The sequence below is a fragment of the Amphimedon queenslandica genome, unplaced genomic scaffold (assembly GCF_000090795.2).
Source record: "Amphimedon queenslandica unplaced genomic scaffold, v1.1 AMPQUscaffold_12418, whole genome shotgun sequence".
In the NCBI taxonomy this organism is placed as follows: Eukaryota; Metazoa; Porifera; class Demospongiae; order Haplosclerida; family Niphatidae; genus Amphimedon; species Amphimedon queenslandica.
The window spans coordinates 7,080-20,616 of record NW_003547345.1 but is presented as its reverse complement, the minus strand read 5'-3'; the positions used below and the strand labels follow the sequence as shown (position 1 = coordinate 20,616).

The 13,537-nt window shown below is 32.6% G+C and overlaps 1 protein-coding gene across 1 annotated transcript; it reads right to left on the bottom strand.

Moving 5' to 3' along the window:
* Positions 1-9,912: 9,912 nt before the first annotated feature.
* Positions 9,913-13,337, bottom strand: LOC109587862 (uncharacterized). Its single transcript, XM_020004080.1, has 13 exons — positions 13,116-13,337; positions 12,994-13,070; positions 12,410-12,676; positions 12,234-12,350; positions 12,093-12,180; positions 11,832-12,045; positions 11,258-11,777; positions 11,021-11,207; positions 10,728-10,979; positions 10,509-10,680; positions 10,317-10,465; positions 10,146-10,261; positions 9,913-10,098 (listed from the first exon to the last, which is right to left on the bottom strand). Exons 3-13 carry the CDS (start codon positions 12,545-12,547, stop codon positions 10,045-10,047), a joined length of 2,007 nt encoding a protein of 668 aa, XP_019859639.1. The 5' UTR covers positions 12,548-12,676; positions 12,994-13,070; positions 13,116-13,337; the 3' UTR covers positions 9,913-10,044.
* Positions 13,338-13,537: the final 200 nt, after the last annotated feature.

The window sequence follows — 13,537 nt, the reverse complement described above, 5'->3', positions numbered from 1 at the left end:
AGTTGAAGGTGAGGGTCTTCATCATCAGCCTATATAGTTTCGAAAATTATTGCATTAAAATACACAGCATACGTTTTCTAAAAGTTGGAATCTAATAGCTTGATTTTCTTGACCTAAAATGTGTCCTAAATTATCCTGCCAGTGATGAAGAAAGAGTTGTGATATATACTCTTGCAGTGGAGTGGCTGGCTCTGTGTTCTAGATACAAAATAGTTTAATTTGCAAAAAAATAGAATTAACCTGTATAATGGTTTGCAGTGTGATGGTTAACTCATAGTGTTCAGGATTACTGCTCCTAATAGACATACAAAATAAATTTGTGATATCATTTTCTGTTAATCTTTTACAAAGCGAAGAATTATTAGAAAACACCTATTCATGACACATCATGATTGTAAACACAGCAATAATTATAAATTCTAACTTCACTAAGCAAACATGTCATAGGTGCAACAGCAGTTTTGATTTCAATAAAATCATCGAACGACTCAAAAAGTTTATTCTGTGCCTATAACATTAATATTAATAATCAATAGGGAATTTCAGTTGGCATACTCTTGTATTCTTTCTACTAATTCTTTGTAAAAGTCTAAAACAGCTACTAAGAACATCCTCATGACACTGAGATTGATCTAAAATTCCATATCCAAGCACAAATTCCATTAAAACATTAAAAAGCCCTAAATATAATTCAATTAAAATTTAGTCTAGTTCAGTGCTGTGCATCACTTTTTACTTACCACAACTGTATGCTACTCCTTGATTACTAGAGTCAGGCTCAGACTCATCGTTAGAAGAAATAAAACAATTTGAAAGTTCATCCAGCTTATTTAACAATTTTTGCTTATCCTGGATTTGGTTTCTCAACATTTGTTTGAGAAGTTGATCAGAATCTGTCATAGATGATAATTTTTTCATCTCTTCATGAATTTCTTGATTTGTATAAGGAGTAGTAAAATAAGCATCCTTAGCTTTAGAGAGCAGTATATGTTCAACTTCAAAAATTTCAAAAAGAATATTTGCACTCAGCAAGCAAACGTCACTGTCATCATAACTGATAAGGTCCAACAGAATAAAGGGCAATTCTTGACAATTTGTAGATTCAACATCAAATACAGAGTAAACTTGGCTTCTAAAATTATATCTTAACCTGGCAAGTGACTCAGCACACAATCTGATGCATTAAAGTCTATTATTTTTATTCTACAAAAATTGCACGTACTTTTCAGAAGGGCTGCTTTCCTTTTTATTAAGAAGTACCTTCATGGTTAATGGTGGTTCAGTAAATTCTGACTCTTCCTTAGACAGTACTGCAATCTCTTCCAATTCAATTTGATCATCGGGAATATTTCTGAAGCTTGTGCTTACAATACTATGTGATACATTTTCTTCAGCAGTGTCTAGACTAATCTCTTCTTTGTTTAAACGAATCTTTTTAACCACTTCTCTTATGTGTTTAAAGTCATACAAAAGAGCCTACAAAAACTAAGCAAAACGTTTATACAGAATGAAATCTACCTTAACGGATGAATGAAAATGCTGCTGGAGAAGCAAATGTAGTGACTGCAGTGATCTAGTTGTAATTACAGTAATAATTAACCAACATGCATGACAACCTACAGGAACTTAATTTTGAAAATAATTTTATTACCAGGAGTGTCACTACTACACCTTTCGTTATTTTCCAACATATTTCCTGTAAAAATTTTGATTATCATAATAATAGGTTGTAGACTCACCCAAAGAATCTACATCACTTCTACCGTCAATAATATTTATCAAAATATTAACAATTTTTAACACCTCATCATCAGCATTGTAAGCTCCATAGCCAACAAGAAATACCAAAATACCAAGTACTTGTGCTATAATAGAATTTCTTCCTTTGTAGTCATCCCCAGTATACAGTACATGCATCTTTAGAAAAAATGATCATTAAGCAAAATTGATTATCCTACTTCATTTGTAGACAAAAATTGATGCAAGGAGCTTTTCATAGAGGATATTAAATTTTTCTGATCATCATCAATAATAAATTCGAATTTTTCATTTGGGTTCACTAATAATTCATCATAATTCTAAGAAAAAATGTGTAATATTACAATCTTATATAAGTTACATTACATAAGTAAATGATCTTCTATTAATATTGATGCCAAATTTTTCAAAGTAACTGCCAACTGCTTCTACAAATCCATTAAGTACTTCTTGTACACTAGGACTGGTTTGATGGTTATGAACCTGTCAACAAAACAAAATAAATTATAATAAACATACAATTTATCACTACTTACTGTTCCGGCTGCAAGTGTCCTTTGATAAATTTTACCTAAAAATTTTGTGACTACTGTAATAATGTTATTAATAGGCTAACTTTGAATCTCATAGTTAAATTTTCTTCCACTAAATGCCAATGCAGTCATTAATTCAGCAACCTCAGAATCCTGAAACAAATCTAAAAATACTTACAAAAATTTGTATTAGGAACCTCTGTATTCAATTTCTCAATAAATGAATTAATGTTCTTCTGCAATAGGTCACCTATTTCCCTATCAACAGAATGAAGCTATATTTACAACAATTAAGGATACAAAAATTAGCATTACACATCATCTTTTGATAAGGCGATGAGAATTTTTTCAGTACCAAATTCTTTACCGACCTTTTGAATTATGTAAAAAAGTAATAAAATTATTATAGCATGAACCGTAGTCAATAGTGGTGTTAACAATTCATTTTTAGCGAGATAGTGACGAGATTTGATTTTAGAATTTTCCACATACTCTTTAAGGGCAGCACAAATACTACAGCAAACCTTATCCCTACTATAAAATTTACAAATAAATAGCAATTATTGAGAACACTTACAGATCGGGATTACTAGTTCCAGAAGCTACTTTAAGCAATAAAGCAATCATAGCATCAATGGTCTATATTATGATTATAACAATACAATTATATTAAATTTAATACTTGTAAAATCCTTAACATGTTTGCAAGTCTTTTCTTGTCTGAAGAATCCTTAAAAGCAACTTCTAATCCTGTCATTTGGGTCAAAACATCTTGATAATGTGATGAGAGCTGTAATGCTCTTTTGTCATCCGACTCATCTTCAGTAGTAAATAAGGAAACCTACAATAATACCTACGGTAACCTAAATTTCAAATATAGGTTTTAATACCTTCTTTAAATCGTAACACAAACTCGAACTCAATCCAGTAACATGATAAATATCTAAAACTGCACTTTCTTCAGCCTAATAGACATGTTAAAAATCATTACCAATATTACAATAACAAAGAAAAGAGTTGATATCAATTGCAAAACATGTGCAACTAGCAAGAAAATAATAATGATAACTTATAACCTTCAGTATTTTATAATGGCTGGTAACAGGTATTGGTGCATTATCATCTTTTCTGTCATCAAGCATAAGCTAAATAGAGCATTATAACATGGCAATAAAAAATTAATAAATAATCTATCTTACGTTAAACCATTGACTAAGGTGGTCTTGCTGAGATAAATGTCTTTTTTTTAGAATTGGTCTAACTAAAAAATAAATTGAGTGATTAATGCCAAACAAATGCCACATCAGCTCAATAGCCAATTAAGCACACCATTGACTCCTAAAAACTTTTGACTATTGACATGCTGAAAAACAACTTCATCTTTAATGCAAACTTTCTAAATAGAATAATATTTGAATAAAAAATATCTTATTATATTCACACCTCTTGTGGAGCAATGTTAGTTGGCAATATTTTAAATAACTCAGCTCCATTAGCTTTTTTTATACTTTCGACAACAATCTAAAATAATGTAAGTAGTTATTGCATTTTAGTTTATGAATTAAGCAAACTTTCATTCCATCTGAAGTATCTTTAACACTGATGTACTGCTGTGTTGGCAAATGCTTAATTCTACATTCCTCACCAAACACAAAGGGATCTCCTAGACAAATGTACAAGGACAATCTTTAATGTACATTATACCTGTCCATATATGAGTTGTTTTCTCAAGCTGAAAGAAAGTATCACCAGAAACAGGCAAGGCTTTAAAAAATTTTTGCCGCCATCGCCGCAATCCAACTATTACAAATATCATTGGTAGACTAGCAATACATTATACAGTGAAACCTTCATTGTGAGACCATTTAAACTGATCAGGAAGCTTATCATTGACAAATGAACCTTTTACTGAGACATAGCCATCAATTTTTAAACTGGAAAGCATAATAACATTACCACCCTAATTATAACAAAATAATAGTCTATAAGCAAAAAATCAAATATATTTACCAGTATATACTGTGGATTCAAACTGGAACATTTGTAACAGTGAGGCTTTATAGAAAATACAGAACCTGTCCCAGATAAAACTAAATGATCTCTGTATAAAAACTGATAAATGATTATAATATTCATTATGTAATACCTGGCTTCAATAGGATTATTAATGCACTGTATTTTATAGCCCTTGTAATAAATGCTTTCTAGTATAATGTTGTCATTAATTGCTAACTGGAAAAGGTAAAAAACATGGTACATGCAGTATTGTATAATTTGCAAACTAAAACTTTCATATAAATCACAAAATAACAAATTAAAAATAATATATATAACAATTTTTTCAGTTTTTATGTGTACTCTGCACTTATAATACATTAATAAAAGATTTCGATTATTAAATTAATACACATTTGTAGTCCAAGTCAATTGAACGTTTATACAGGCACCTTGTGTCACAAAGAAAGGTTAGAATAAAGAATTGAGCTGATTTTTTAAGGGCATACACACTTTTCTTCTCAATAAAATTATAGGATGAATAATAATAATTATTATTATAGTAATAATCTATGCCATCTCACTCTTTCATTCATTATATTATTATAATGATTTTAATAATAATGACGATGATAATATTATTAATAAAAATAACTTGACAAATTGAGTGACCCTACTGAGCCTTGTTTTCTTTCCTTTATACATTCAACCCTACTTCATTAATTTTTTTAAATTAAAATTTTTGTCCCTAGTATAATATTGATTTACATGGACAAAAACAATCTTAGGAGTGACCTGGGGGCTTCACCCCATGCAGGTAATAAAAAGATTAATAGTTTGTTTCTTTTAAATATATATAGATATTATCTTGATTGTATTTCAGTGACAATACATGTTTACATTTGAATACTAGTGGATGCATATGGAGTCAGATACATAATTTATAATGGAGTCAGATACATAATTTATAAAAATCATATTAAGATCAATCGATTAATTTTGGGTACATTTAACTCACATCATCACCCCATCCCTTTTCTTGATGGGAAGAAACAAGCCTAAATAAATTTGCTTCAGAATCCCCTTTATTAAGCCATGCCTGTAAAAAAATAACAGGGAGCTCATTAACAATTACTGACCAAATTATTAGGAGTAACAGCTAAATATCTGCCAGATGCCTGATGTTGTATCTGAAAATTTTTAAATTCTATCAGTATTAGCTACAAAATTCTGTAACTAACTTTGATGATGCTACCATACACCATAGTCATAGGTTCAGCATTTTGGCTAAGAGACAGATTATGTTTTAAAAGTATATTGAGATCAAAATAATATTATTTAGCATACCTTTGAAGGCTAACACTTTGCAGTTTTCTGTGGCTAATAAGGAATGCGGCAACTACAAACAAATAAACTGATTAAAAATGTCAATATCCATTAGTCTAACACAATGAAACTAATATTGATATTTTGGCAGTTAAGTGGAGTGTAGGAAAAATGCACTAGTCAGGCGGAGCCTCCGCCTGACTAGAAATGCACAACTTGCGAAATGTCTTGTAGCTTGTGTTTAGACTAAACTATGAATATGCATCACTCAAAATGAAACTGGTGGAATATTTCTGCTGTAAACAAAATAATAATTCTAATAATGATAGTAAAAATGCTGCCAACAAAGTAGTGTAAATACAATCTGGATTTGTGTAGATGCAGCCTCAATGTGGTTTCAAATGACCTGTATGCTTACTATTAGACTACCTCAAGGTATGTGGTTTGAAATAATCAAACTGGTTTGCATATAAAGTGCCATACTAAAACTACAAACATAGATACCAACAGCTGCATTTACAATTGAAAGGTGGCATTTTTTAACTGAAAAGACTCAGTACTTATTAACCTTCAAGCCTAGGCACTATATTCCAGGGCCCTCATCTTGACCTCCTGGCAACTAATGTTTAATTTTTTAGTGATAAGTAATGAAGTTATAAAACTGTCCTAGCAGTCTGATTAGTCAATTACAATAAAGCATAGTTATTATGGTAGAAGCTACATAATTTATGAACCACATTCAGTAATGTGCTGAAACTGATTTGTGGTGTAAGCAGGGCTATATTTTCTGCAAGTTACAGAGTTGTATATAGTTTGTACTAATAATCTAAATATTGCTTTCTTCACTTGCACAGTCACGTAGTATTGCACATATGGTTTATGCTATAGTAAAACTTCTGGCATGTTCAGTGTAGTCACTATTATACTAATAATCTAATTAGTTATCATTTCCTTCACATGAGTAGTGTAAATGAAGGTTGAAAATCCACACTTTAGATTGTAAAAGTTGTAATTTGTACTAATAACCTAATCAGCTATCATTTTATTATTTCTTTCACATGAGTAGCTTATTTATGAATAAACGCAGGTTGAAAGTCCACAATTTAGATTGTAAAAGTTGTAATTTGTACTAATAATCTAATCAGCTATCATTTTATCATTTCTTTCACGTGAGTAGTTTATTTATGAACTGGTTTATTTCTATAAACCAGTTTCAAACTGCTGCTTTGAGCTAGGTGTAAACAGGGTTTATGCAGCCACAGGCAGCCAGTATAATATTCAGTCTTTGATCAAATACCTCCATGTATTATTGTACCAACTCCATTCCTAACTTTTTTATGAAAACTTCCATTCAATGAAAAAATTTGTTGTCTCATAAAAGTTTCACGATTTGGAAGTGCCACTGTATAGTAGATCTAGGCTAAACTGAGTAAAAAACCTGATGTATTTATATTTGAATGTATTTCAGTCACAGTTGAGTGATCAGAAGCCAGTAACTACAATTTTATCTAGTCTGGGCCAAATCACCAAATGTTCTTTTACAGTTGTATATAGCAACTTGAGCCAGCTATACATTTTTGCTGAGATTTTACTGATAATGAGTTTTAGTATTCAAAGTTAATGCAAAATAGTATTTCTATTCATAGAAAAGCTCTATCTTTCAACTCCGTAATGCATTATTTAGCTAAGAAAAAGAGCTATAGTCTTAACTGAGCTAGAATTGATTATTTGCAGGGGGAGATACACATTAAGGGCTAATGTCCAATAAATTTTTAACTGAATCCTTTATTGATTAAGTCTAGATATTCTCTTTTAAATTGCCCATTCTTTAGCCCTTAATAAAAAGTTTTTAATATTATTGATTGCAAATAATTCATTCTAGTGCAGTGAAGACTACCTCTTTTTCTTAACTGAATAGTGTATCATGCATGCATGGAGCTGAAAGCTTTTGGATAGAAAGACTCATTAGCAGCTTAGACTAGAGTTCATTGCTGAAAGAAAATTAAAAAACAAAAATAAATGGGGAGCATGGTCGAAATTTGTACTAAAGATTCTTTGTAAAATCACAGCAAAGACAAAGCTGTTGCTACACCAGTTGATGTATATAAGATAGAATTACTAGCTTCTGATCACTCCAAGTATGAGGATTTTAAATATTGATGGTGTGCGAACATCAGTTTTTTACTCCATTCATGATAAAAAGAACAATTTTAAGATCAAGCAATCTTCCTTTAATTCATTTACTTATTTATTACAGTGAAAATAGCAGTAGGAGAAGACAAACAAGACAGAGGAAATCACACTATTGGAAGCTTGGCAGGCCAGAAATGACTGATGCCAAGCTATTTCTACTACTAATTCCGCACATCAATTTAGCACGGTATAGCTGAGCACTTGCTAGATCTATAGCTAGTTCAAGTTTCATGCTGAATTTTCATTATAACAGGCACACAAAAAAACTAAATGCTGTACTATAAAAGGTGACAGTTTAGTTTATGACTTGCTAAATTTGTGTGAAACTGAACATGTATGTGCTGTCAGTTTTAGCACCTCTATGACTGAAGTTTGCATAATATACTAAGTAATACCTTAAGCCTACTATTATTTGCGTCTACTAATTTTAGCGAAATCAGCAAAAGTCATGTTTAGCGTTACTAATTTTAGCGTTTTTAACCAAATTAACTATAAAATAATAACCATTATAATGAATAATAATTATTTTGGCGTCTATTTAATTTAGCGATTTAAAACTCTCTCGCTAATATCGTTAAATTTAGTAGACGCTAAAAATAGTAGGCTTAAGGTAGTTTAATGCACTGATGTGCTTTTAAGGGCACTTTATAGTTCTTATATAATGTGGTTTCAGTTCAAATCATACTGAAATCATAGTAGACGGTGTACTAGCATTATGATAAGAAGAAAACATTATGCATTAGTGACAATGCATGCTTACAATTAACGTTAGGAAAGTCAGGTAAATTTTCTTTTGCAGGATAAACAGTGACAATATTTGACTCAGAGCTACAAAAAAGGGTTATTCCAACTATGAAAATGCTCAGTTCAGCTTACCTGATGGGCTCACTGTATACATAGCCCGAGGCTTCTAGGCAATAAAACAGGACGGCATCTCCATCAAACATAGAGGATACCGTAGTATCCATAGCCTTTGTAGATCTACCGCGGGAGGGTGACTGATTAGTATGGATTATTAGTCTTATTAGTAGTTGCAAGAGTAGATGATCAGATTGCTCATAATTTAATGGAACTGCTTAGTTCCTGCCTACACACGCGTGTGACAATTCATAAGAAGTAGACATATAGTCTACATTAAATTTAAATTTTTTACTCAATCACAAAAATAAAAGAAGGCAATAGCAAATTAATAATCTAGATCTGTAGATCTATATATGCTTTAATTGTGATGACATTAATTTATTCAATCAATACTAGCTGAAAAGGCTAATTTATATTTATTATGATAATTATTATAAATTTACATCATTGCTATATGCAATGTAGTACAGCAATCAAAAGGTACAAAAGAAAATAATTAATTAAATTAAAATTTTATTCTCATTTTATATTTAATCATCATTTTCTGTCAGTAGGGTTGAAATTTTTATATTATTTTATGAATAACAATTTTGTTTATTGTTATTAGATATTGTTATCATTATTATGACCCATTATTAATTTTATCCACAAAATCTTTAACCCCTACTACCCATTGTTATTACTCAATTAAACTAATCAATGATTATAGGTGCAGAGTGCTCATTCTGTTGAAATTTGCATAATGATTATTCACCATGTGACTATTGAAGCCTGTTGGCATTTGCATACAGCAAAGGAAGCTGTCTTTGAGCAAGAAATGTCCTTTTTAGGCAGGCCTTGTCCCTATCATTCCTGCATAAATGAGAGGGCACGTGTCATGGCCCAGACAAGCATCATTCCTCTGCACGTAGTATTCAGTGAGCCCCCTTTCATGACCTTTGGGGAGAAGCCTCAAGGTCGTTCCTAAGATTGAATTAATATCTATGACATGCAAATCATTTCTAAGCATAAAATCTAAGGCAGAATCCGCCCTCAGAAGTGTGGCAGGTGGGATAGTGGGCTGCAGCCTTGCATGGTGAAGTTCACCATGCAGCACACTATCCCACTTGCCCAGGTGAAGTATTAACAAACTTGACCAACCTGTAAGTAAAATTATAAGTTCTGTGAGTACCTACATGTGTACTTTGTATAGCTGTATCGACAGCTCTCACTATGTGTGAGAGCTGTGAATACAACTCTTTTAGTCTTTTTAACAAAAGCACACAGACTTTAACTGCATGCTTTCTTTATAAATGAAAAGGGATATAACATAAGTGATGGAAGAATCTAACAATAATTTCTTAATTTAGTCTGTATATCAGAGATGAGTTGAATCGAATCAGAAGAGATCTCTGCTGAACATAATGGACATGTATTCTCTGACTCCAATAACCTACAATCATAATAACATTAGATAAATTATTACTTTAGACCATATACTTGACACAGTGGCTGAGGAGACTCTATTTGATGATTATTGTCATCAAAGAATGACACAAATGACTTATTTCCTTTTGCTAGCTCTAAAACTGTATCCATTAATTCCTTAACATAACCTAAAAATTTCCAAATTATTATACAAGTATAATAATAGGTGAAACTAATGCTTACTGTAGGTTGATTTAGTCTTTAACTGTCGAACAATATGACCACCCTGCTTATACTTCGGGAATGAAATCGAGTATTGTCCTTTGCCTTCTTTTGTAAAGGATTGCTTCTTGTTACCATTCTCATTGTAATGCAAAGCTGCCAGTTTTTGTCTATAAGGTGCAAAGTAATAGTAAAAACTCAATACCAACTGACCTTGCTAACATTCCCTTGTAAGAGAAGGCTTGTAATTTGGGAGCAAACTGTATTACAACACTGTGAAAAGCTTCGATTCCTGAGGTTTGGTGCAATGGAGATAACTTCTTAATTTGGTTGCATAGCCGGTTTTTTGACAGTAGATCAATGATTTTAATGCTAGGTTTAGATTCTAAAATTGTAATTATTATTAAAGAATAATCTATTAGATAAGCTTACGTGGTTTAAACCATTTCTTTTTAGCTCTGTTGCATATCCTTCCATGGAGACACTTCTTAAAGAGTCCAGAATGATGATGTTTGTTGTGTATATGGTTAATCAAGGAAAGCCATTTGTCATGGATCATGTCCTGGTTGCCATCAGGAGTAGAAACAGCACACCAATATAGATGGTTTATGATACTCTTTGACCATTCTCTTATCATTTCACAATCTTGTTGTTTTGCTAATGTGTTAACCTTTTTCTTGATTCCTACTTATTTTAGTTAATGTAAAGCATAAAAAATTCTATACCTTTTGCCAAATGCCATACATCAAAATGGTGTCTTATATTGGGATGAGTCTCTCGAAGCCATTTGCTTATTTGTTGGTGACAGTCCGTAATCAGGGTACTAATTTCCATCCCATGCTCATTAACTTTTGTCATAGCTCTTTTTAATCCTTCCAGCTCCATGTTATTGCTATTCTTGACTTCATTACTCTAAGAAACATGAATTAAAATTAATTATGGTTAAAGAGTATGTATCATACTTGTACTAGTTGAATGTCCAAGATAATGTTGTGATTCAGTTCCACCAAAGAGTATGTGCCATATTTTGCAGAGTGCCCAGGGCTGTCAGCTCTTCCATCACCACCAAGAACCAATGCTGTACCTTCATCAGCTAGTTGTACAAAGAAAGCCTGTTGTTTCATGTCCCAAACATAAAATATAGCTTGATAAAGAAAATGCCGTTGGTGATGAAAGAAAGTGCTCCTACTAATAGTGGCACAACCAATTGTGTGGAAAATACGAAGAGTCTTCTCGGGCAAACAACCATTAAACAAAATAGCAGCTGTAAGTAACAAATTACACTCAGGGATTTCATTAACCAGTGGTTGACTATCCCATGTTGCTAACGTTTTACAGTTGTTACACTTCTTTTTAACACGAAGAAAAGTGCCTTTGACTAGCTTTGTAACTGATACACCAAATGATCCACAGTGATTACAAGAAGAGAACAAGGAGAGCAAAGCCCCTTCACATACAATGTACTTCCTTTCAAAATTACAGCTAAAGCAAAATTTTTTCAATAAATATTAATTTTTAAAAGTGAAATTAATTTACTTCAAGTTGTCTTTTAATACACACTCTGTCATTTCCTCATTACAGTATGATCCATCACTGGTAGTACTACTGGCGTCACTGATCAAAAATTCTTCATCATCATCAAACACATCCTCAGATTCATTAGATACGTGTATAGGCTCCTCTCCTGACAGATCACATTGCACTCCAATGTCACACATAGATCTAGTAGGAAAGCTAATGGTCTGTGTACCTGTAAAGTAACTCATAAAACCTATGCAATATGAGGTTGTAACTAACTAGCTGATCGCTTTCTTGGAGCTTTGATGCAAACTGTCTGTACTTTCACTGATCTTGTGACAATCCTTTCAATTTGAGTTCCTACAGACTGAGTAATATATATATGATAAAATTCAGAAGGTAGTGGTATCAATTTGCTACCTGTGACAAATGCTCTGGTTGAGGCTCTGGTGTAGTATCATTATAATTGTCAGTCAAGATTAGCGCAGGATCAGATGGTGGTATTGATCTATGTAGATGTCTTGTAGCTTTAAGAACCTAAGTATAGTAGGCCCAGAGAATACTAATAAGTTGTTAAATTACATTGAATCATTTACCCTTAGCCTTTCTCTCTTCTCATAAGCAGGTTTTTTTGCAGCTGGTTCAAGAGCTTCTGTTACTTTCCTTTTAAAAGAGGTAGGAACAGCATCTTTCTTCAATTTGGCTGTTGTCTCCAATCCAAAGCTTTTGCACATCCTTTTTCCAACTTCAAAACAATCTTGAGTGAAGTGTTCTGAGCAAAGGACTGAGTTCCTAGTTGGTCCCTTCCATTCAGCTCTAGTCCTCTTCACTTGTTCAGTCCACTTTTTTCTTAGAGCATCATTCTTAGGGAAGTGAAAGACACTTATACTTTTGGAACTGGTGTTGCTGCATCCATAGGCAACACAACGATTAGGCATTTCTAGTTTTCCATATGCAGCATGCACTCACATGCAGAAACTTCTGCCTCTCGTGACGTCTCATGAAGCCACACCCCTTAACAGGAAGTAGTATGGCAGGAAGCAAAAAAGAGCAACTTTGAAGGCCCATATCTCAGAGAAAAAATGTTTTTGAACAGTAAGACTAAGTACACATCATTTTCATGATCATACAAACATATTAAGCCAATAAAAAAAAATACCCCAAAAATCATTGAACTTACCCTTTAAACTCTGAATAACGTGCTGGGAAATGACAAGAAGGACATTCAAACCAATCATCAGCCACCATGTGACGACCCTATTGTGAGTATGACAATTATTACAGATCATTTCCTAAGCATACAGTGATAATACAGTATGGAAGGTTGTTCTTGCATTGTGGACAGTCTAGTCTCATTTGTGGGAGCATAAAAGAACAAACAGGACAAGGAGTTGTAGTATTCTCAACTTCACTCCACCTTTGGCGGCTGCAGAAGTCCAACTCAGCCTAGGCATTTCTAATTAAAGGGGTGTGGTAAAAGGGTTAAATTAACTTAAATAGCATTGTTCCTACTTCCGGTTTAATTTTTAACCTAGGCAATGACCCCCAATGCCTAGGCCTGCAGCCGCCTATGCACTCCACTCTGGTTTTCTATTTCACAAAATCAAAAAATACATAAATACATTAATCATACACAGCATGTACCTGACAATGTTTTCTAATTTCTTCTTCCATTTCTCATCAATGTTAGGACAATACTCAGGCTTCATTAGCATAGCAGCATA